General features: G+C 51.0%; 1 protein-coding gene across 3 annotated transcripts in view; it reads left to right on the forward strand.

The window, feature by feature from the left end:
- The first annotated feature begins 7160 nt into the window (after positions 1-7160).
- Positions 7161-23384, forward strand: part of NCKIPSD (NCK interacting protein with SH3 domain) — a 49970-nt gene continuing 33746 nt past the window's right edge. The window contains exons 1-2 of one of the 3 annotated variants that reach the window (XM_063164750.1): positions 13767-13910; positions 14885-15066. Coding sequence is in view for 2 of the 3 variants with exons in the window: in XM_063164748.1 (XP_063020818.1) it covers positions 7229-7399 (171 nt within the window). In the remaining variant the exon portion in view is untranslated. Of the gene's footprint in view, positions 7400-9599; positions 9669-13766; positions 13911-14884; positions 15067-23384 lie in introns of those variants that run through there. The other 2 variants (XM_063164748.1, XM_063164749.1) reach the window with 2 other exon arrangements.

Genomic DNA, 23384 nt, shown 5'->3' on the forward strand with positions numbered 1-23384 from the left:
GGTTTATGTTGTTCCACAGTGTTTAGGCAACAACTGATGTTGGTTTTAAACAGGTATTTTTAGATCTTGCAGTCCCCTCAGTATTTTATGCCAGTAGAGGGGCTGTTGTCTCTGGAGATGGGCTTGTGCAGCTTGATCAGGCTGTATGTTGCTTCTGGGTGAGACTCCAGTGTTGAGTGCAGCTGACAGGGCCCTGTGAAGCACTTCTGACACTGGCTGCAAAAACCCTTGGGCAAGAGGGGAGGATGGGGCTGCTTATTTTGGCATCTCAACTGCAAAATGCCTTCAGCACTGATGAGCAGCACTCCAAGATGCACTCAGCACAAGGAGAGGGTCCATGGCTGCAAGGTGATGTTTCCTTTTCAGCTCTCCCGTTTAGGATGTGATATCCTCTGCTAATCAGCTAATGACGAGTCTCTTGGCAGGCACTGTAGTGCCCTATCATTGCTGCTGCTTATGAATAAGCCTCCCTGTGCAGATTCATCTGATGCATGGTTTGACTTTGTCATCTGAAATTAGCAGGGATAAAGTCCCCTAATGTACTTGTGTTACGTAGGAACTCTGGAGGGAATTCATGAAATCCGATGAGAACAATCGCATTTGCTGTGATGCAAGCTGCCTGCAGCCACGGCCCTGGGGACAGGCAGGGAGCTGCAGAAACCCTGCCAGCAGGGTAAGCTCAGCTAGGCGTGCTTTCAGCAGCAGTTGGGTGTCAGCAGCCAGACCTGGAGCACTGGGGGGATCCGTACAGAATAAACAAACCCTCAGGTGCAATGGGTGCTGCTGCAGGAAGGTGAAGGCACCTGTGGGCTCAGGCCAGCACTGCTAAAATCCTCTTGCCAATATTGTCTGAGGATTAAGAGATGCTGTGCCAGGGCTCCACAGCAACAAGGTGGTTGGGAGCTTCCTGGGCTGCAGCAGCTGGGAGGGAGGGAGCAGGAACAGAAAAGACCTTTTTCCTTAGTTACTTTGAGTTATGTAACAGTAAAACATCAAGGGGAAAAATCCCTTCCTTGAGCCACATCCTTGAAGGTTAACAAAGGGGTAACCCCTGTGCAAGTACCTAAATCGGATATTGTCTTGCAAACTTCAAGAGCAGGTTTCTTTCCTTCCATGCTGTTCTGCACATATCCCTCCAGGCAATTTCTTATTTGTGGAAAGGCAATTGTGTAACTGCCAACATGCTGGGGTGGGAAAGGGGTTCCCACAATCGCTGTAAATGGCTCTCCAGCCCTGTGCCTGGGCTTCTTGGAAGGCAGAAATGGGATGAGCAGGGGTTGGTGTGGCTGTTTGTGGTCTGGTGGTGGCCTGTTGGACCATGGCAAAGGACAGAGGGGTGGAATAATGGGAGAGCAGTAGTTGTGCTCGGGAATAGACTCGAGGGCTTTTTTTGTTTGTGTGCATGCTCTGAGCATGGCTCCCCACAGCTCTGGTCCTCCCTGGACTGTGAGCTTCCCTCGGTGCTGATTGTGCCAGAAGGGGCAGCTGGGCTGGTTCCCTCGTGTCCTGAGGAGCCCTGCACCATGGGAGAGGCACCTCCACAGAGCAGCCCTGCTGCTGGGATGGGGGACAGGAGCTGGAACAGCCTGTGCCCTGGCAGGGAGCCCCCATTCTGTAATTTCTGCAGCCTCTGCTCTGTGGAGGACAATGCTGAGCGCCCGTCCCTGTTCCTCAAGGCTCCCCTGTGTCTGGTCTCCTCCCTGTGTGCTTCCTGATGCTTGGAGAAGACCCACCTTTTCCTGCCAGCCCTGCCCTAGCAGGGCCATTGACCAGGGTGGCTGCAGTGGGCTGGCTCTGCCCCTGCCCTGGTGGCTTTGAGGGGCTGGGTGAGAGACAGCATGAGTCCAGCCTGGCTAGGCCCAGGCCCCTAGGCACCTGCTCCTGGTTTCCTGTGGCTGCCCTGAAGGGTGCTGCACCAGGCCCAGGCTTGTGGAGAGCTTGCCTTACATAAATAGGTCACTGCTAGCCCAAAACTGGCTGATGGGAATTGCCATGCATCAGCTGGCTAGAGATGAAACACATTCCTGCAGCTGGCACTGGTTTCTCCAGTGAATTGAGCTCTGCTTTGCTGGCAGGGCACTGGGGACTGAGGTGGGGGGTGAGTGGTGTTCTGTGGACCTGCCAGGATCTTCTGGTAAGTAGCTTCCCTGGCACTGGGGGTGGGCAGGGCAGAAGCAAGAAGAGGCAAGGGACAACCCCTGGCCTTGCTGGAGGAGAGGGCACCTTTGTCCCTGCACTGTCCCCATCCTGTGCTGCTGCCTCTTGAGTAGCTGCTGGACTTCTTCCCCTGAGCTGGGCCTGTGCCAGTGGGGAGGGACACACAAATGCCTTTTATGGAGCGAGAACAAAGTATTTCCTTGTTGCCAAGCAGTGACATCTCACAGGGCAGCGGCCCCAAGTTGCTGTGCTCCCTGCCCAGGGAAGAATGGCTCACTCTGTGGCCCTGGGGCTGCAAGGGGCTCAGACCAGAGCCACTGGGGACACGGTGGTTCTCAGCACAGGGGGGCAAAGGGACCCTGTGCCCTGATCCCTCTGGGGCACTCACTGCTGGAGACAGTGGCTGCTGTGTGTGGCCCTGCAGCTGTGCCTTCCCTGTTTCTAGTGGTGGGCTTAAGTTTGTTTAACTGGAGGGTAAAAAACTGGTGATGCTGTAGTGGGGTTGGGGGCCACTGTCTGTCCATCCTGTGCATGGATCCATCCTTGGCACAGGGTGAGGGTCCTGCACGGCCCTGTGGCCATCTCCAGTGGTGCCCAAGCCTTGGAGTCATGTAGGGCGGGGCAGAGGGGGCAGGGAATGAATGGCTTGTGTCCCTGTCTGGGAGCAAAGCCACCTTCCTTCAATGGTATGGAAATGAGGGTTGGCTAAGGGGCCTCCCCCAGCCCTCTGTTGCCTGGCTTTTGTTTGAAGATTGTAACTCAGACACCTAAATGAAAGCAGAACAAGCCCTGGAGATGGCCCCACCAGGCTGGGCACCGAGTTCCGATCCCCACTAGTGGGGATCCCCATCCCAGCACCCCTCACCTGCTCACCGGGGCCTGCTGCACCCAGCCCGCAGCCCAGGGCTCCTCCTCATGGAAAGCATGTAAGCAGGGACATGGTCCCTGTCCCTCCTGCCCCACAAACCATATGGCCAGCAAAGGGTAGTCCTTGGAAACAGCCTCACATGGTGGAGACTGCTGCCTGCCATGCTGGGCTGCCAGCTCCAGATGAGGTGATGGCCTCTGTCTTCTCTTCCTTGGGTTTGCACCACAGCAGTGTCCCCACCGGCTCAGCTGTGACAGGCTGCATTGGCCCTGTGTGGAGTCCTTTCAATTTTTCTTTCAAAGAGAAGCAGAGGAGCTCCTGCAGCCCACAGAGGCAGGATCCACTGCTGCACCCCAGGCAACCCCTTGTTTTGCAACTCTTCCCATGCAACGAGACAAGGACGTGAGCAGGGTGGTGTTGGGCAAGGCAGCATTGGCCTGCTTGGAGACAGATGTGAGGCCAGGAGTGCCCTTCACCCGGCAGCCCTGCAGCTGGAAGGACAGCCTGGGGAGCCCAGGGAGTGGTGTTCTCACTGCCAAGCACCTTACCCCTGTGCCCCACTTCCCTCAGCCTCCAAATGCCTTCTGTCTGGCTATTGGGCTGGTGGCAGAAAATGTGTCACTGTCCTGAGTGTTTTCCACAGCGTGGCATTGGGGGCTGCAGAGCTGTCCTGGCAGGGAGAGCTGGGAAGGAGCAGTGCCGGCCCACAGAGTGCGTGGGCTGGAAGGGGCTCCTCAGCTCTGGACTTGAACAGAGTTTAACAAAGAACAGGGAGCTGTTTTGTGAAGCCAAAGAGCTTGTTTTCCTGAAGAGAAGCCACAGGGCAGGCTAGGCTGTGTGCTGCTCGCCTCGTAACCCGCAGCGCCTCAGTCCTCCCCGCAGCATCCCCCGGGCCCCCCTCCGCCATCCCTCAACTTTCCCGACCTTCTGTCTTCTTCGTTTCTAGGAAGTGCAGCTGTTGGCAGGCACTGGCTGCTCCTTCCTCCGGCCGCAGGAGGGGTCTGGGCCCCAGCCAGCCCCGGCTTTGTGCAGGACGCGTTGCGCAAGGAGCCCTGCGGGCACCTCGGCCCGGCAGGCAGGCGGAACAGAGCGGGCCCAGAGCCGCCCCCTGCCCCGGCAGCTCCGGCTCCTCCGCGTGTGCTCTGCGGGGAAGCGGCCGTCCGACAGCAGCGCCCCGCGGGCGTTCTCGGGCTCAGCACGGGGCACTGTGCTCCTTGCAAGGGCCACGAGCAGGGCTTGCTCCTGCCTGGCGGAGCACCCTGCCCAGCTCCCTGCAGGCAGCACAGCTCTGGGGGCTTCTCCCGCAAGGGAGCAGATGTAGTTGGAGAGGTGAGATCTTCTGGAAGTGATACGGATGTATGCAATTCGAGGGTCCTATCTACAGCCTCTTAGTGAGGTTTCCAGGAGGAAGGCCCATCAGGACGTTGTGAAATAAGGACATGACTGCCCATCCTGGCCTTGGACAGCCCCAGCCCCTGCAGGACACACAGAAGACATTGTCCCCAGAGCTGTGGGCCTGGGGTCCTCACAACACCTCACATCCCTATGACTTTTCACCCAGAGAGGGCTGGTGGGAATGCAATAATATTTGTATACCTAAAAGTAGAGCGATTGATCCCACTGCTGTTTTGCAACGTGTTGACGAGCAGACGGTGCAGAATTATATAAGTGTATGTGGAGCTGGCAAGTTTGTGTTCCAATCATATGAGTGCTGTTGTGCAACACTTCCCCTCCACAGCTCGGGAGGAAAACAGGAGTGTGGGGGCTGCCATGCATACACTGAGCCCTTCATGGCTTACCGTGATCCCAGTCCCCCAAGGCTCTCAGGGCAAGGGATGCAAGTATTATTTTCCCGAGGTCTCAAGTTCAGCTTTAAAATCACCTGCGAGTGACGCAGCAGGATCCTTGTTCGTTGACCCTCCCTGTTCAATATAAATCACCTGGCACTTGCAATTCAGAGCTGATTCCTCAGCAGCAGGAATTTGTCTTGGGCTCTGCATTCTAGCCAGATGCAGAAGAAGGGGGCCTTTACAGAGAAATCCTTCCCAACCTCTGTCTGGCAGAGCTGGGATGCTGTGCTGAGCACAGCAAGAGACTGGGGTACTGCTGCTCTTTCTGTGCACGTGAGATGTGGTTGGGGGGTGCCTGCATCCCCCTCAGCTGCTTCTGCCTGCCAGCACAGCCTGTGCTGCTGACTTCGTGGAAACAAAGCGCCGTTGTTCCAGCACAAACAGCTGGGCTTGTGCCAGGGGATGGCCAGGGCTCACCTGGAGTGGGGACACAGAGGCAGGGTGAGCACTGCAGCCAAACCAGGCAGGGGACAGAAAAGCAGAGAATTGTGTTCCTGTGGGATACGAATGACTCCACAAACGGGAACGTTTTCTCTCCTGCAGTGGTGATCCCCGGCTGCCCAGCCCTTGCCCACCATCATGCTGTTCCCTGCTGGGCGTCTGGAAGGGACCATGACCAGGCAGGAAGTCCAGACCTGAAGGGCTGCTGAAGGATTCAGCCCTGATTACATCTCACAGTTGTCAGTTAAAGCACCCCACTGTTTTTCCAGCCTGAGTGTGCCCAACTCCAGCTCATACACCGCAGTGATTCCTGGTACCCGCCGCAGTGGGGGAGTCTAGGCAACCGCTCACTCCCACTCCATCCTCCCTCCCTGCGTAACCAGGATCAGAATGAATTATCTCACTGCCAGGGCTGGCAAAGTGAGGGCATGGGTGGGCTGAGCTGGGAGCAGGCAGGGGGTTATGGCTGCAGCAAGCCTGGTTTTTATTGTATTACCGCTGGTTGGATTGGGTTGTGAATGGTTTCTGGATGAGTTAAACCCCCCTGTAACTGTGAGCAGGGGTCTGTGGACTGTTCCATCTATGCATTCTTGCATTCTGGCAGGATGGCAGGGGTGGGCAGCATGAGTGAGGGGTATCAGTGGTGGGCTTGGCTGCAGGAGTATTTACTAGTCCCACTGGGGTGCTATAACCAGGTCCCCACCCACCCTGCTCCTAGGCTGTCTCTGCTGGCTTTGTCAGGTGGAAAAGGTGACTTGTTCCTAGGGCAGCATGGAGAAAGCTGCTCTGGGGAAGAGGGAGGGGGCACTGTGCCCTGCAGGGCTGCCATCCACTCCCCCAGGCCAGCGAGAAGGGCTCAGATCCCTGGGCAGCAGGGATCAAGGGAAGCTGCTGATGCCTTTGGGAGGTGGGGTGTGTTGCAGGGGTCTTGGGCCACTGGAGGTAATGTCCCAAAGGGTTGTTCTCCTGGAACAGGGCAAGGAGATGAATGAGGCTGGGGGCTGCTGTGTCTTCATGGAGAGCTCCAGGCCTGACAGGCTGTGTCCCACGTCCCCATGGCCACCTGCCAGGTCACTGTGTTCGCTGCGGGTCAGAGCCAGCCATGGTCGTGGCCCGATCCCATGCTGGGGGAGCTTGCTGGGGGAAGCCCTCGTGGCACCCAGGGTGGGGCTGGTGGGCACACAAGGACTTGGGGGCTCAGTGGTACCGGGTGCTCCAATATGGCATTCCGAGAGGAGGGGTGCCCAGGGACACAGGCCGGGACAGGTGGCTCTAGTGGGGAAGCGATGTGCCTGCGGCCAGCTGGGCCACGGCGGGGACAGAGGGGCCGGGCGCGGGTGGGCGGCGGGCGGGAGCGGTGACCCCAGGAGCCGGCAGTGACCCAGGCCGGTGTGTGACTGAGGAGGGGCACGAACGGGCCGGTGCCGGGAAAGCGCCCGTGCTTATGGATCCGGCCAACAGCCCCTCGGGGGTCTGTGCCGGGGGTCAGCCCCGGGAGTCAGTCCCGGTTCTGGGGGTCTGTCTCATGGCTTAGTCCCGTGGGTCAGTTCTGGGGGTCAGTCCCAGGTGCAAGTGCCGGGGTCGGTGCCTCAGGAGTCGGTGCGGGGGGAAGTGCCGGTGTCGGTGCGGGGATCGGTGCCTGGGGTCGGTGCTCGAGGTCGGTATCGGGGTCGGTGCCGCCTCAGGACGCTGCGCGAGCCGCTGGCGCCCCCTGCCGGCCCAGATGAGCCGCACGGGGCGGGGCGGGGCCGGCGGGGCCGGGGGAGTGGCGCCGCCGCGCCGCCAGGGGGCGGTACCGCGTGGGGGGCGGGGCGCGGCGGCGCCGTGTGGGCGGGGCTGGCGGGGGCGGGCCCGGTCCGGTCCGGTCCGGGCGGGCGGAGGTGCCGGTGCTGCCGGTGCCGGTGCCGCCGCCATGTACCGGGCCTTGTACAGCTTCCGCTCGGCCGAGCCCAACTCGCTGCCCTTCACTGCCGGAGAGACCTTCCTGCTGCTGGAGCGCAGCAACCAGCACTGGTGGCTCGTCACCCGCGCCGGCTCGGGCGAGACGGGCTACGCGCCGGCCTCCTACCTCCAGCGGCTGCAGGTGGGCCGGGCCGGGCCGGGTCGGGCCGGGCGGGGGCGGCTCTGCCGGAGGTCCCGGGGCTGGGCGGCGCTGCCCTGGCCCCTCGCAGGCAGCAGGGCTTTGCTGGCTGTCCCAGGCTGGGCTAGTGCCGGGGCGGTGGCAGAGCACAGCCCGCTGCTCGGAGCAGCACAGCCCCAGCGCTCGTGTCCCCGCTGGCCCGGCTGGGGAGAGGGGTGCGCGATTTCTGTGGCCGTGGCTGCCCCTGCCCCGTGTGCGGCAGCGGGAACGGTCTGGGACACCGTGGGATGGGAGTCCCGTGGTGGCAGGGAGGCAGGAGACATCTCCCGTGGTGTCAGGTTTGGGGAGCGCCAGCCCTGCGGGGCAGGGAGAAAGTGAGAGCTCAGTAGGCTCATCCCGAGGATAGGGCTGGATACGGATCTCCAGGGCCTGAAAGTCTGACGGGCTGTTCACTCCTGCAGAACTGGGAGAGGAAGATGGGAAAATCCCTGGGAGATGCTGAGGGGGATTCTCCTCCCCGGAGTAAACATGATTGCAGGTAAACCAGAGTGCCCCGGCCAGCAGCCGTGGTTGGTGTGAGTTAGTGGCACTCCTATGGCCATCCCCGGGCTGGCTCTTCAGCCTGGGGGCTCCGTGTGTGTGGTACCCCCACACTGAGTACTGAGGGGTGATCGTCCTTCCACACGACACCCACAGCACACCCCTGCTGTCCCGGAGGACAGGACGGGCCATGGCAGCACTGACAGCCAAGTTGGTGATACCAGGAATTACCCAGGGTCTGAGCACCTGCCGTGGCCCTAACTGGGGTCAGAGGATGGAGTGCACCTTTTGCTGCTGGGTGTGAGCACTGTGCCATGCAAGGGTCATGGGAAAGAGGTTACATGGGGTTTGTACAGTGCAGGGGCTGCTTAGTGGGAAAATGTGGCTTCTAAAATTAAAATAGGCATTATAGAATTAATTCATGGAGGGGGCCATGAATTTTGGTACTTCTGGGCCACAGGATAGTTGAGGGACCTGGATGCTGAAGACTCTTTGCATCAGTGAATGGGTAACTGCACAGAAATGCGTGTGAATGTGACAAAGGGGCATTTTGGAGTCTGTCTGAAAATGGTGACAACCCTCTTTATTTTAGTGTGCTGCTGCTGATCCTTCAGATGCCATTGAATTTCTGATTAGCAGTAACTCAGGCTTTAAGTAAGTGTGGGTGTGGGCTTTGCAGAGCACTCCAGTGAGACAAGCATTAACAGGAGAGTGTGTATGTGTGTCAGGGCAACGCCAGGTCTCTCTGATGGCCGCTTGATCCATCCATCCTGTGAAGCTGGGGCTCTTCTGCAGCCTGGCAGGATGGCCTGACGGAAGGGGACATCTTGTGTATCAATAAGCCCTTAATAAGCTCTTTACAGGAGCTATTTAGTTACAGAGCAAAGACCTTATTAACTGCTAGATCTTAAAACCCCACAGTGGCATAGCTCCAGGTTGCTGCTCATGAGTTTCCTCTCTGCAGTCTCTTGCTTCATTTGCTTGTGTGGCATGACGTCTTCTCGCTGCTGTGGGTGCAGGAGCCTTCTCCTAGGCTGCTCACTCATGCCAGTTTTTCTTGCAGGTACCTTGCTAGTATGCATCTCAAAATCTTACAGGAAAAGTATTTATTCTGTGACTTTACATTCATTTCTAACATTATATTTTGCTACAGCCCCAACACAGCTTGCAGCCTGCCAAGCTAACTCCTGACATGTTAGCAATGCACTGATACTAAAGCAGCATTGCTGGTGACTCTGTGAGCATTCCCTCTAGTTCAGCAGTAACTTTCCCAAATGCCTTTAGACCTTGTTGTGGGAAACAGAGTCCTCCCTGCATCTGCTCAGCTGTGTTTTGGCCATTAAATTTCCAGCACCTGAATTTGTTGATGATGTGTGGAAGCAGCAGGATCTAATTTGCTGCTCTGCAGATGCAGTCATCCTGCGTGTCTGTGACTGACTTTCTGCTGTTGCATCTTGCCAGCTCTGAAGAGCTGATATGAAGTCAAAACATGTGTTTATTCATGGCAGAAAGCATCTGCTCACCAAGAGCGTGCTTGAGACTGTTTGCTCAATGTCCAGGAGGAGTGCAAACATTTGTCACCCAGTTTTGGTTTAATAAGGGCGCGGAGACCAATTAGTGCCAGCGGTTTGGGAGGTAATTAATGCTGCCCCAATCACAGCGGGGAGAAGCACCGCTAATGATTGGTGTTAGCAGGGAGAGAGCGTGGCCAACAGGAGTCACCATTGTAAAGGTAAGCTTGCCCTTCCTCAGCGTGCAGAGAGGCTCCAGGTGAGCAATGGGTTGGGGAACAGTCACAGCCCCTCACACAACCTCACAGGGCAGGCTTGGGCTGCTCTTGCTGCTGAGCACTGTTAGGAACATTTGTTTTCTTCTGAGCTTCACTTGCATTTCAGGGTTGTTTTTTTTCTCAGCTTTCATAGATATGGAATATTGATGCCTTGGCTTCTCTAAAAGAAAAAAAAATAATTCCCAGTTATTTTTTAATGCTTATTTTTGTCTGATGTCTTTTTGCAGGGTTTTCTGTTGAAATCCTTGTGGTTCAGTATTGCTGTTAAAGGAGAGTTAGTTGTGTGTGTGTGGGGGGGAAGGCTCCACCAACAAATCCTTCTTAGAATGCCCCTAAGAAACAAGTTGGGGCCCAGCCAGAGCACCAGAAGGTACAGATGATGTGAAGTTAATTTGAGTCAATTAGAAACGCCCAACTTCAGCTGATATTCCTGCTGATTTTACTCTTCTGTAGTTCCCTTTTAGCTCCTGTTTGGGTTATTAAGAGTCATTTCAAGCTGAGTGCTGCTCTGGGGATAGATACTGAGGCCATAAAGCAGCGAGAGGGGAGGATTGGGCTGTGCTGCTGAGTGGGGCAGCTTGTGGACTGCACACAGAGAGAGCTGCTTGTTGGAACAGTGCCATCACATGTGGCCTTGCCCTGGCTCTGCATGCTCTTGGTGGAGATGTTGGGAGGCCTTGACACCAGCAGGCATGATAGTGCCCAGCAAGGTCACTGTGGGGGCTGTGGGTGCTGCTGCCAGACGAGTGAGAACGTGCACCTAGCACTGTGCCGGTGACAGCACAAGGGTAGAGACCTCCAGCTACTGGTGGAGCAAGAAATGTGCTAATATCCAATGCCAGGTGAATACTGCTGTAGCAGAACTGTCTGCTCAAGTGCCAGGCCTTCCTATTGAACAGCAAGGTGCCTGTCAGCGTGAGGCTGGTCTTGTGTCTCCAGCTGTGTGCTGATGCTTAAGTGATGTATGAGTGGCAGAAAAATATGGAGACTAAAATGGAGCTTAGGGTGTCCTCTGGAGTCAGACAGTCACTCCAGAAGATAGGCTTTTCAAAGCTTTATGTGCAGCTGTAAAAGATTCAATTTGGAAAGCTTGCTGAGGCACAGGAAGTTCACTCAGTGTCAGAAAGGGACAAATGCTAAGTCTAGCAAATAATAAAGTTTCTTTCTGTGGGATAAATAACTCGATGTTGCTAATATTATGATAGACCTTGGAATTTTGTAATGGGAATGTGGAGTTATTCCAGCTCTGGATGAAGATATCAGGCTGTGGCACAGCAGTGCCAGGAGCACAGAGGGAGTGCTTGTCCTGGAGGATGCTGAGTGTGGGTGACACTTGGCCTGCCAGCAAAGCTGCTCTGCTCCTGGCAGGATGGGGGCTGGCTGTGCTGGTTTGCTCCTGCTGTGGGACCCACAGAAGCAGCAGGGCTGCTTCAACTCTCAGCTTCACCTGGCACCACAACTGATCTTGTCTTGTCTGGTGTCTGTACTGACCCAGGCTGCATTGCCTGTCAGTGAAAGTGTTAACATTAAATGCTGGGGAGGGGGATGGCAGCTTTAAAATGCTCTATTGGTAAATGTCAGGGGTGCAAAAATAAGTGCTAAGTCACAGGGAGATGTTTCCTGGTGAAGTGGGAATGGTTTAGCCTGCTGGCTGTTACAAATTAGCTGTTCAGCTGTATTAAGCCATAGGAAACAGCTTTGAAATTATTATTGATGTCCTTTTAAAAATTACCTTAAATTTATTTGGAATAACTGAAAAATTGTTCGTAATGTGGATTTTGAGTCTCTGTTCATGCTTTCACATTGTACCTCTGGAGGAGCAAGGAAAGGTCTGTGTGGGTGCAAAGGTGTGTATGCTGATGGCCAAGAAGCTTTGGACTGTCTGGTGAGAAAATGGAGCCAAGCAAAGAGTGTAACAAGCGTTTTGAGGATGCCTTGGATTGCTGTTTGCAGTATCTTTTTCTACAAGAATAAACAGACATGTGATAAAAATAAGAGACTGCTTTGTGCAGCCTAGCAACAACTAAAATCCTCCTGCAGCACGAGCAAGTGCATAGTGGCAGAGTACAGGTAGTCCTGATCAGGCAGGCACAGGAGTGGTGTGTCACCTCCCCAGCTGCAAAGAAGACAGGTTTCTGTGGGGGAGTGAAATTTGAGCACTCTCTGTTTACCCAAACCATTCTGCCCTATTTCTTGCTGTAGCATTGGGTTCAGGACAGAGTGAGTGGTGCAGAGTGAGGCAGTGAGGGGCTGCCTTTGCTTGCAGGGCATGCCAGGGCTCAGAGTGTGGGTCTCACAGCTCATGGCCACTCCTGCAGCCTGATCCCACATCCTACACCCAGCCCTGCTGTCCAACCTTCCCCTAAGCTGCCTCTGCTCTTGTCATCCCCACTCTCAGTTAATTCAGTCACTGGCTTGCTGGAAAACTCCTTGTTTGTAATTGTGTTGCTTCTCTGCCAGGATCTCATGAGCATTGGTTCAGGGATGGAGCAGCAGTGCCAAGGCTGGTGCTGTGTGGGATCACTGTGGCAGCTCAGGTAGTGTCAAACCTTCCACACTGCCATGGAAGGTTTTTACAATGATGGTTCTGGAACACAGAATTGTAGAATAGCTTGAATCAGGAGGGACTTTAAAGATCACGGAGTTGCAGCTCCCTGGTTGGTTGGACATTGTCAATCACAAAATAGTTTGGGTTGGAAGGAACCTCTGGAGACCATCCAGTCCAACCCCCTGCAAAGGCAGGGCCACCTGGAACAGGTGACACACAAACATGTCCAGGTGGGTTTTGAATGTCTCCAGAAAAGGAGACACTACAACCTTCCTGGGCTTGCTGGAAACTGAATTTTGGCAATTATTGTTTACTTGAGTTTCTCCCTCTATCTGGTTAAGATCCAGCTTTAACCATGGTGCTCCTGCCCCTTGGCAGAGCTGCTCCTGTTGTTCTGACAGGTGGTGGCTGTACAGGCATTGCACGGACCGTCCCCTGCGCGGAGCCTGCAGCGTTGTTTGTCATCTGCTGCAGGTTTGACAGAGCTTTCAATGGGCGTGAGAGCTTAATTGCAATACTCACACAGATCCTGAGTAAGTGCTTAGGCTAAAAATAAAGTTTTATTTTGGAGAATGAGCAGCTGGTAGTGCTTTGTAGCTGAGGCTGCGTTTCTTGATACATGAAGAAAGTGAAAGAACGAAGCATTTTTCTCTGGGGTCTCACCATAGTGGAGATGCTGTTGTGTCAGAGCTGCTTGTGCTTTGAGATAAAGTTTTATTCTTGAGACTAAATTACATAGTCAAGGGAATTATAACCATTTCTAATTACTGTAGCTAAACTCTTGAAATTTTAGCCAGAAGATCTACAATCTTTCACGGTCCAGAATGATTAAAGTAGAGCTATGGTAATGATCTTTAGTCTTGGCTGTGAAGATATGTTCTTCTCACTTTTACTCCAATTAGAAATAGTTAGGCTTTTTGATACCAGATGAAATTTGTCTTTGTGGCCTGGACACCCAGGTATGAACAGCATTGGTGGTGTGGTCTTACCACTCCTGTGTCATGGGTGTAGTAACACTGGTGGGTGCATGGATGGCTCCATTGGGCTGGAAATATTAAGCCTGTTTCAGGGTTGAACAACATGTAGGCTGCTTTGGTCAGAAGTGATCAGGCAGTAGGGACATGTCTGAGAGTCCTTGTCCACTCTTGAGCCATGTGGCTGCAGCAGCTCTCTTTGCCTTGGAAGAAGGGCAAGGTGAGGGGGCAGACTGCAAAGAGGAAATGTGCCATTTTCTTCCCAGCCTTTGAAGAGGCACTTGCCCAGAGCAGACAGACACAGATTGGTTCCCAGCTTCCCTGCAGGGTCATAGTGTCTGCCAGGTCATTTGCACATCTGCTTTCTAGTGCTGGGCTGTGAGCATTTCACAGTGTTGTGATCACCTGCTGTTACCTTGCAATTTTACTGATCAAATCTGTAATTTTGTTTTTGCCTACCGTATGGTTTTTGAATGCTTTTCATCAGGAGAAGATGGCTAGGCTTTCTTTCCTTGTTTACATCTGGATGATGATGAGCTTTTTATTGCAAAGGGAAGAACTGCCAGCTTTGAACTAGGAACATCCTGCTCTGTTTGTGCTTCTGCATCACTTCTCACAATCCCACTCTTGTGTTTCCTTTGAGGATTTCCAGCATCCCATCAGGTGAGTTCTTATTAGAAAAAAACCCCACAAACTGCAAAAAAAAAAAAAAACAAAAAAAAAAACAAGGAGGAGAGATTTGTATTGAAAGAAATATGAAACCAATAAACTAGAAAGTTCATGGAAATTGATTTTCTTGTGATTGTTGCTCTGTGTGAAGTACAGAGGGAGCAAGACATTGAAGAGCAGGGAGGAATTAATATTGCTTGTCTTTGGAGAAAAATGGACTCTGTTAGTGATGATGGGAAAACAATGTGAAGAGTCCTCCTCCTTGCAAGAGAAGAGTAACCTCCATGCTTGGAGCAGCCTCTAAATGAGGAAAGGCTTTGACAAAAGCAAACTATATCATGGTCACTGGCTGACCTAAGATAATCCCTTGCAAGGCCTTGAGCATATTAATGCCTATGGGGGAGGTCAAATCCTATGGTGTAAAGTGGGTATTTACATCTGTCAATGGTTGAAACATGAAAAACAGCTGAACCTGTCTGTTGAGGAGAGCTCTGGCGCAGCCTCCTTTTTATTCTGTTCCTTTTGTATTTCAGGTGTGCATAAAAATAAACAAAAGTTTATAAAAGCATCCCAGATTGACTCCCTCATGAACAATTTAAATTTTGTTGTTCCTAGACAGGATTATGTATTCAGTGTGTGAGCTGTCAGCCTGGGTATTGGAAGAAGTACGAATTCCAGAAGGGTTTATAAGGAGAGAAGTACAAGCAGCTTTGTATGCAATTATAGCATTGGATGGTCTGCAAGAAAATCAGACTTCACAGATACTAACATTCTACATAGACACTACCATGACCAAAATTTTTCAAGACACAGGTTCTAACAGAGCTCTGTGTTCAGAGGTTTTTAGATTGAAATGCACGTGCATTGTGTTTCTTCCTGAGACAAAACTTAAATTGAGGCTTTTATCTTGGCCACATCAGTAAGAGTTGACTCAATTTATTGCACTAAAGAAGTATATTTCTGTGCAGGCTTGCAGGGGCTGTGAGGGCTGGTGATCTCTGCCTCCCAGAGCTGCTGTTGCTGTGTGTGCAGACTGCTGTGTGATGGATGCCAGCTTCTAGTGGGAAGGAGGTCTTGTTTCCTGGGCTGACACTCTCCAGAAGGAAGTGGGTGCTGGCACTCCTGGAGGACTCCACTTTGTGCTTTTTCTGTGAGTTGGCACCTGGATCTGAAAAATCCTTGTTGTATTTAGAGGAGCCATTCTCATTTGAAATGGCAGATCCCTGGGAATTCTTTCTGTGGACCCTGACTGACCTCACTGCCTCAGGTCTGAGTCGCAGCAGGAATTGTGGGTCCTGCTCCTGCTTCTGGAGGAGCATCACTTTGCTTCCCCAGCCAGTGGCTCACAAATCAAATTTTGACCTTTAAAAGAGGGTCTTGTCAAACTTAATTTGTCTTGACTTTTTATCACATGGTAAAACTTTTGATTTTAAACCAGGGTTTTGAAGCTTGTCATGTGAGAAGTGGAACAGAAGACACAATTCATGACTGCAGCTGTTTGCCTTTGCTCCCCTTTGCATTCTCACCACAGGGATATTGAGCACAATCCTGTGGAAATCTCTCAGTGCTAACAGACAGAGTATTGTCCAAAAGACAGGACCCACTGCCTTGGGAGAGGAGGCTCAGCTTCATGTGAGATCATCTGTGTTCATGCCCTGCACTGCAGAGCTTGTGTGGCAGAGCTGTTTGCTTCCCTTTCAAGGGAGCAAAGAAGTAAAACTTGTCCTGTTTTAGCATGAGGCTTAGGCAGGAAAGGGAAGTAAGATTTTGTCAGCTTTTTAGAATGAGGTGGGAAGTCCATGGGTTTGTTTTTCCCTGGTTATTTGCTTGCCTGTTGAAGTTGTTTAGAAGAAGTTGTCACTCCTATCCTCCTTGGAAGCTGCTTGCTTCTTGTGAAGCCCATGTGCTTCCTCCTGTCCATCTGGGCCAGCTAAAAAGGCAGTGTCACCCAGCTGCAAGTGCAGTGAACCCATTCCTCTGACTCAGGCAGCCTTTCATGCTGGTGGGATGGGCTTTTGAATAGACATCTCCTGTCATGCCATCAGGGGCTGGGAGAAGCATCTGTGCTGCTTTATCTCCCTTTGGTGCTCAGGCTAGAGTGGTGTGTGTGGAAGTGGTCTGCAAGGTGTTGATTTTTTCTGTGATCTGGAAATGCCACCATAGACTGGTATTTTAGGTTGTTCAGCTGCTCAGGAGTTATAATCAAATTTTTTTTAGAAAGTCAAGCTGTTGGCATGCTAGATAATTCCAGGCTGTGGGTCATTTCTTGCTAAATCACAGGTTTAAAGTTCAGATTAGATATTTTCTAAGTAATAACTACTAATTATTTCTTGGGTTTTTTTGTAGTACAAGTAGGGACAGCGCCTTTTAGTATGGAAACCTTAGGGCAGGCCTCAACTCCAAAGCTTCTATTGTATTGAGCAAAAACTAAAGGGTTAAGGGAGAAGGTGAGGCAGGAGCTGCAGAGATAGACACTCACCCACAAGGAGTCAAGAATTGCTGGGATGATGTCTTGATGAAAAGGTCTTTGAATGCCTGTCCATGAGGTTTGTGCCTGGGCCATCCCCCCTCAGCTGCTGATGTAGCTGGGATGTCATCTCCCACTGTTTCTGCTGCCTGCTCCCCCTCCACTGCCCTTGAGCTGACTGGCTGGGAGCCTGAGCTCAGCCTCTGAGCTTCATCCTCTTCCTCTGGAGGTGGGAAGAAAGCCTTGAGGGACCACACAGGTGCCTTTCACCCACTTGCACCCGGGGAATGGACGTGGTTGGACATATTTTTGGAATGGAGGGCTCTTTGTTAGCAGAGTTCACTCAGTGTCTGTGTGCTGCAATAAGAACCAGGGCAGCTCCTGTGGAAAGCAGATGGCTGCCTAGAGACATCAAGTTGAAGCTCTCCACTGAGCAGACAAATGCAAACCTCCATGGCCTCTGAATCTGATGTGGTGACAATTCCTTTTTGTGTAAACTCGGTGAGTTCTGTGCCTTTCCAGATTGTCGCTCACGTTGGAGACAGGCATGCAACAGAACAATTGTCAGCCAAATTTCATGTTTTACAGGGCTCTGTGCAGGCAGCAAGGGAGCTGCTGTGGGGCCTGTGTGGCAGCTTGGCATGACTGCAGGGCACTCTGGTGGCAAAGTGTCCTGGCACAGGGTGGCTTTGTGGTGTGGCACGGTTTTGGGGTTTAGAGCGCCTGTCTCACCTGTCCCCTCTCCCCCGTGCCTGTCTCACCTGTCCCCTCTCCCCTGTGTCTGTCTCACCTGTCCCCTCTCCCCTGTGTCTGTCTCACCTGTCCCCTCTCCCCTGTGTCTGTCTCACCTGTCCCCTCTCCCCCGTGCCTGTCTCACCTGTCCCCTCTCCCCCGTGCCTGTCTCACCTGTCCCCTCTCCCCCGTGCAGTGCCTGTCCCTCCTGGTGCCTCACCCGGTGCCCTGTCCTCGCTGCACACCTCAGTGGGAGGTGCCCGAGGTGTCCTCACCACCATCCTCACATCACACTCAGTCTTTAACTGCCTCAATAAGTCTGTAATGAGCCATGGGAGCTGGGAGCAACTTTTGCACATGGGAAATGAGTAGTCTGACAAAGGCAGGTTTTTTTGTTCACTGCCTCGGGAAGTGAGGAAAACAGGATTATGGCTGTTTTGCTGCCCGAAGCACATTGTCCTATGAGGACATTCCCCTCCTGTCCCCATTTCTTTGTGTTTTCTGGGGAGCCTGTGCTAGTCTCAGCTGCAGAAGGAGATGGGATTATAAACTGCAGCTAAAGCAGAGGCTGGTTTTCTCCTGAAGATAGTGTGGGACACTTAAGAATAGCTTCCGTGACTCTTACTTCCTTATAGGTGAAATGTCTGCAAATCCAGTTGAATCCTTTTATTTAAGGTGAAAAAGCTCACTGAACAAACACCAGAATTTGTTCTAGAACTGAGTCTAGAGATAACAGCAAGTTAGCCTTATTGCTTTGATGAACAGAGCTAAACTTGCAATTCTCAAGCTACTTTTGCAGGTCAATGGAAACTGTCAGTCTGCTGAAGTTTTGCAGCACAGAAAAGTAGTGTTCTGCTGTCTGCTAGTCAAAAACAACTGCAGGATCTTCAGTTCAAGATTTTCTGGGGTTTATTTTGGCTTGTGCTGTTGTCTTGATGATCAGGCATATAACAGTGTAAGACACTGCTGCAGATCTCAGTGGTATCTTCATTGCTTTTGGGGTATGAATTAGCTTTAGTTTTATCACTGTCCCCATAAAGCGTGATTGCATTGACTTGCTGGATTTGGTGAGAGTCAGCAGCAGAAACATCAGCAGAAACCCAACCTACTTTAAGGAATAAATGTGCGTGCAGAAGCAGCTCTGAGCTAACAAGGATGTGTGCATGCTTGGGTATTTTGTCTGTGACCAATTAGCATGATCTTTCTCTTGACAGTACAATGTGTTTGTTTTCAGCCCCTCTGATGCCTCCTCCATTGCTCCCCTACACCTGCACCCTCAACAGTCTTTAAATGGCTTTGCTACAATTAGCTGGCACACCTAACTTCATGGAATTCTTGTCTATAGCACTGATAAGCCAAAAGCACGAATAACATCCCCTGTTCCATAGTGCTACTCTGAACATCTTAAAATATATAGCAACCAAAACCCATGGCACAGGATCCTCTTTTGGAGGATATTCCTTCTTGCCATAGCTTTACTGTGGCCCACCCAAAGCAAATGAGCCTGTGAGGGTTATCTTTCACAGTGAGTCTGGTTGTTACATTGTTTAAATCCCAGAACAAGTAATTTGTACCAGTCTGAAGTCACGAACAATCCTAGCAACTGGAAGAAGCCTGCTGGGTCTGGACGTGCTGTTCTGCATAGGTGGAGGACTTGTTTGGGATTCCCATGTTGGGAAATATGTCCCCACCAAAGAGGAGATGTGTTTCTTCCACACTGGTGGGAGCTGTTCAGTACAGCTTGAAAATGTTGGGGAGAAGCTGGTTGGGTATCCTGGGGTTTCCCAACACTGATGTTTCAAATCTTTGTTCCTGTGACCCAGAGGGGGGTGTGGAGAGAAGCAAGGTTGCTTGTGAGATCCATATTTGGGAACATTATATGGGCATCTGCTTTGGAGAAACCTCATAAATATATTTGCTGTCTTGAGTCCCTGGCCTGAAACACCACTAGCAGGAGAAGTCCTCAAGGATCTTGGTTATCTTTTGTGCTAAGGGGTTGTGTGAAGGGATGATAGTAAAAGTACTGTTGGCAAGTGATCCCTCCACCTTCAAATGAGTTTTGCTCCATGAGAATGTGGAACTGCCCTCTTTGAACAGAGGGGCAGCATAAACCCAGCCATTCTGTATTTGCTTGGAGCAATTTTACTCCTGCTAAAAAATGCTCAGGTTTTTCCATATGGTGATCTGAGGGTCATTTTATTTCAGAGGAGGTTGCACATGTGATCTGATCACACAGCTTGGTAAGTTGAGTTTCAGGTAAGATGCACCAGTAATTTGAGGAAAGGAAATGCTCATTGCAGAGGAAAATGCTGGGTTTTCTCTATAAGTTAATGTGTTCTGCTCCTGCCCTGCTGGCTTTCTCTTTATTTTGGGTGTGTGTTGTGAATGGATGGGGTTTAGATAAGTCCTTGCCTTTTGTCCAGGCTTCTGGCAGCAGGCAGTAGCTTTATTGAAGTGGCCAGCACCCCAAAACCCACTCTCATTCACAACTTCTTTAATAATGGGTGATTTGGTCTATTATAGAATGAATGATTTATTTAATAGACACAAAACTAACAGACATAAAACTTGAACTAATACTACAGGGGAATAAGGACAAAAAGAGACTACTGGTAGATATGTACAGCATGGAGTTAAAGCTACCTATTAATGTTACAGCTAGTGAAGAAATTATATAACTTAGGATTCAATATATCTGACCATCCAGTTGTTGGTGGAGCACACATTGAGATCCTTCCCCTCAGTTCCCTGGAAACCAACCTCAGAATCTGCATCCAAACTCTGGGGAGAAGTCTTGAACACTTGTCAGGGTGTGTGTAAGAGGCTTCTGCCTCTGTGATAACTCATATGTCTTTTACAGTTTGTAAAACAGTGTCTCTCAGTCAAGAATATTTCTTTTATCTCTTCCCACATCTGCTCTCCAGACTAGGAGGTTGATTCTCAGCTGAGGCCTGAGCTTTTTTGGAGCCAGAGATGACCCCTTGTGGGCCTTTCAGCCAGGTTCTCTCTTCATGCACCAAGTACCTGTGGTAGAGGAGGGGAGGGGTAGATGGCCTGCCACAGTGTGAGGGGAGCTGTGCCCCTTCATGGCAGAGGAAGCAATGCTTATTGTGCATGTAGAGTCCAAAACACAGAAAAATTCTTTTCTGTCCAGACTGTTAACTGATCCTGCAGCAGCGAGCTGCCTTTGATCCTCCTGCCTAGAATGATCTTTGGGGACAACTTTCCAGGGCCTCTCTCAGGTTTGCTCACAGTAATGCAAGGCAGGTTTTCATCTCACAGTGACAGCTTAGCAGAAAAGAGCCTGGGCTGTGCCAGGCCTGGCAGCTCTGATCCTGGTGCTACTCAAAAGATTATGGGGATTCATGTCTGGTTCACTTTTTTGTGCAATTTACAGCTGTCCAGGACTAAAACTAGCTGATGACTTTTCTGTGGTTGCCTCTTAAGGATGAAATCTCTTCTCCCTCGTTAATGGCTTTAATGAAGTACATGTGGCTGTTCATCTCACGGATACCAGAAAGCAGCACTTGTTCTCCATGTGACAGACTCAGATTGTTCCTGCCAAGCCCACAGGCTCTGCCCTTCCTTGGATGGTGACCTGTGCACCCTCCTTGCCCCTTCTCCTTCCTGCCTGGCCAGTGTTCCTGGGTTGTAGACCTGTGTTTGCTGCCTGTTTTCCCATGTTCTCTGGGGCTGAGACAGCAGGTCCAATTAATTTTGCATTTCCCTATTTTCTGTCTGTATAAGAGACACTTTTTAATTTCCCCATGGTTTTGGGTTTGGGCAACACAGTTATTATCCCAAAGCACATAATAACTCCAGTTTGCTGCCTTCTGACTCTTGCCAGAGTGCTGGTCATGGGACAGGGAGGATTTGGGAAGAAAAGCTCATAAATCATAAATTCCTGTGCAAGATGAATCACGAGTTAGTACCTCTTTCTCAAACATGTAACTGCAAGCTGTTACATCAGTGCCAGTCTGTGGCATGCAGGAGGAAAGTCCCTTTTGGTTCACATGTACATGTGGGCTCTTCTGCATGTGTCTTTGGGCATCAGTTGAATTAACAGTGTAATTGCATATTTTTCCTGCTTGACCCCTGGAGACTTTTACTTACTTGATCCTCATGTACTGGAATGTGCTCCAAGGCAAGGGTAATTGGGAAGGGAAAGAGTTCTCTCAATCATGGTAGACATTTGAATTTTTTCATCTTAGGTTTTATATAACTGTCACCTTTCTGGCATTTTGTTACAATTTCTGCTATGGAAATAAATTGTGGGGGGAAGCTGAGCTTTCCTCTTTGAATGCCAGAAAAAGAGCCAGGACTTGCAGAGTTTTCCAGTCTTGTTCTTTCCTCTGGGCTCTGACCTTGCTCCTTTTTCTGGCAGCTCTTGGCAAATCTTATTAACTGCAAAGAGAGTTTCTGTGGTTGGATCTTCATCCCACATCCATGTTTTTGCCAACTCAATCAAAACAAAGATGGGCTGAGATTAGCACCTTGCATTCTTCCCAGCACTCTGGGAACTTAGAAATTAGTTGCATTTTTGATCATAATTAATATCGGGGTTATCTCATAGACCTGTGCTAATTGTGTGCAAGTGATCTTGGAGCTGTGCTGAATGAGAGTAAATGACATCTGTAGCAGTTTTTTGGGGTACCAAACTGAAGACCACGCAAAGTCTGGCAAAACCCCTTCTGTAGGGCTTTTTTTCAACTTCAAGGGCTAATATGTCAAAAGTCTTGGTATACTTCTAGTGCTGCCCTGCAGTATTTTTTCCTTCCACCTTGATACATCCTGGTTCATAATCCTGCATATTCATCAAAGCAGAGGCTGTCTACTGGTCTCTTTTTCAGTGTAGGTGATAACTCCAGTATGTGTATGTATATACATTTTATGTTTATGTATGTGTATATGTTTTACGTTTATGTGTCAGTAGAAATGTAAGTTTTCTCACACAAATGCCAGTATTTTCTCACACAAATGCCACAGTATCTGATCATGTCAGATACTGACTTGGCTTGACAATTGTGTGCAAAATGATGCTGAGCAGGTGATCCTAAAGATAGGGGCACCTCTGTTGTCTGGCAGCTGCTCACCTGGGGCAGGCTGAGCCAGGGAAGTCCCTGAAGCATTGAGAGCACTAACAAGGCAGTAGGGAACAGCAGGATACATGAGTATGTGTTGATTGTTTTATTTTAAAAATTTCTCTCTCTGCTTTTATCCTCTTAGACTGTTTTGGCATGAGACATGTGTTCTGGTTACTGGAGTGTGAAAAATTATGAGGGGAAGGAATCAGTGGCTGATTCTGGTCTTTGTGCCCAGTTAACAGGGTCTGAGCATGGCTGGAGAGACTTAGGATGAAGCATTTCCACCTCGGGAAGTACAAGCATGCAGTGCTGGGTTGCATGCATTCTGTTGTCCCTCAGCCTGTCTCTGCCCCCTGCTCCCTGACTCCAAGGCTTCTGCTCTTGGGAGAGAAATTGGTTGAGGTTTGGTTGCTGCGCCTCCCTCTGCTGCCTCCAGGGTTCTGTTTGTTCAGAATGCCTCTTGTGCCTGCCCTGTCCCTAGTCAGTGTATCTCTTTGCCAGGAGCTTTGGCTTTAGCGTGATTTGCACAGCTTAAGCCCTTTTCCTGGCCATCCTTTCTTTTCATTTCCCATTTGTGCCGGCTGCCTGCTCAGGTGGCTGCTGTCAGCACACAGTGGAAAAACACGGATCCGTGAGAAACGCGCTGTAGTGTATCAGCAGGAATTCCTGGGCTGCTTCTGGGCTGCCTCTTTGTCAGGAGAGCTCAGCCATGTCTTTGTTTTCTCGCTAGCGAGTCGGAGAAGCTGCAGGTTTGTTTGGAGCTGTACTCATCTTTATTTGCTCAGTAACCAGGGCAGTTGCCCATTGTTTCACTTGTGGTTTTGTTGTGTGCTTTTATGTGCCGTGAGGCACAATATCTTCATGCTGGCAAGAATAAGTTAATGCATCTCTCTTAGCCAGCAGCCTGAGGACTAAAAATTTCAGATTTGGGCTGCAAAGGGGAAGGGAAAGGAGCTGAATTTCCCCAGCAATGCAAAAAACCAAAATTCAGCCCATTTGTTAGAGCCATGTGGTCCCAAAGGGGGAACTCTGATCTGGCACATCACTGAGCCATGGACAAAGGATAGCTGATATTTGTAAATTGGTGCCGTGATCATTTCAATCTGGAAGGAATAAACATGCAGACAGTCTGGCGGTGACTGGGGGTGAAGGGCATGTGACCTAAGAGGTGGCGTTCCTCTCTGA

This window comes from Melospiza melodia, chromosome 10, assembly GCF_035770615.1.
Source record: "Melospiza melodia melodia isolate bMelMel2 chromosome 10, bMelMel2.pri, whole genome shotgun sequence".
NCBI classification, from domain to species: Eukaryota; Metazoa; Chordata; class Aves; order Passeriformes; family Passerellidae; genus Melospiza; species Melospiza melodia.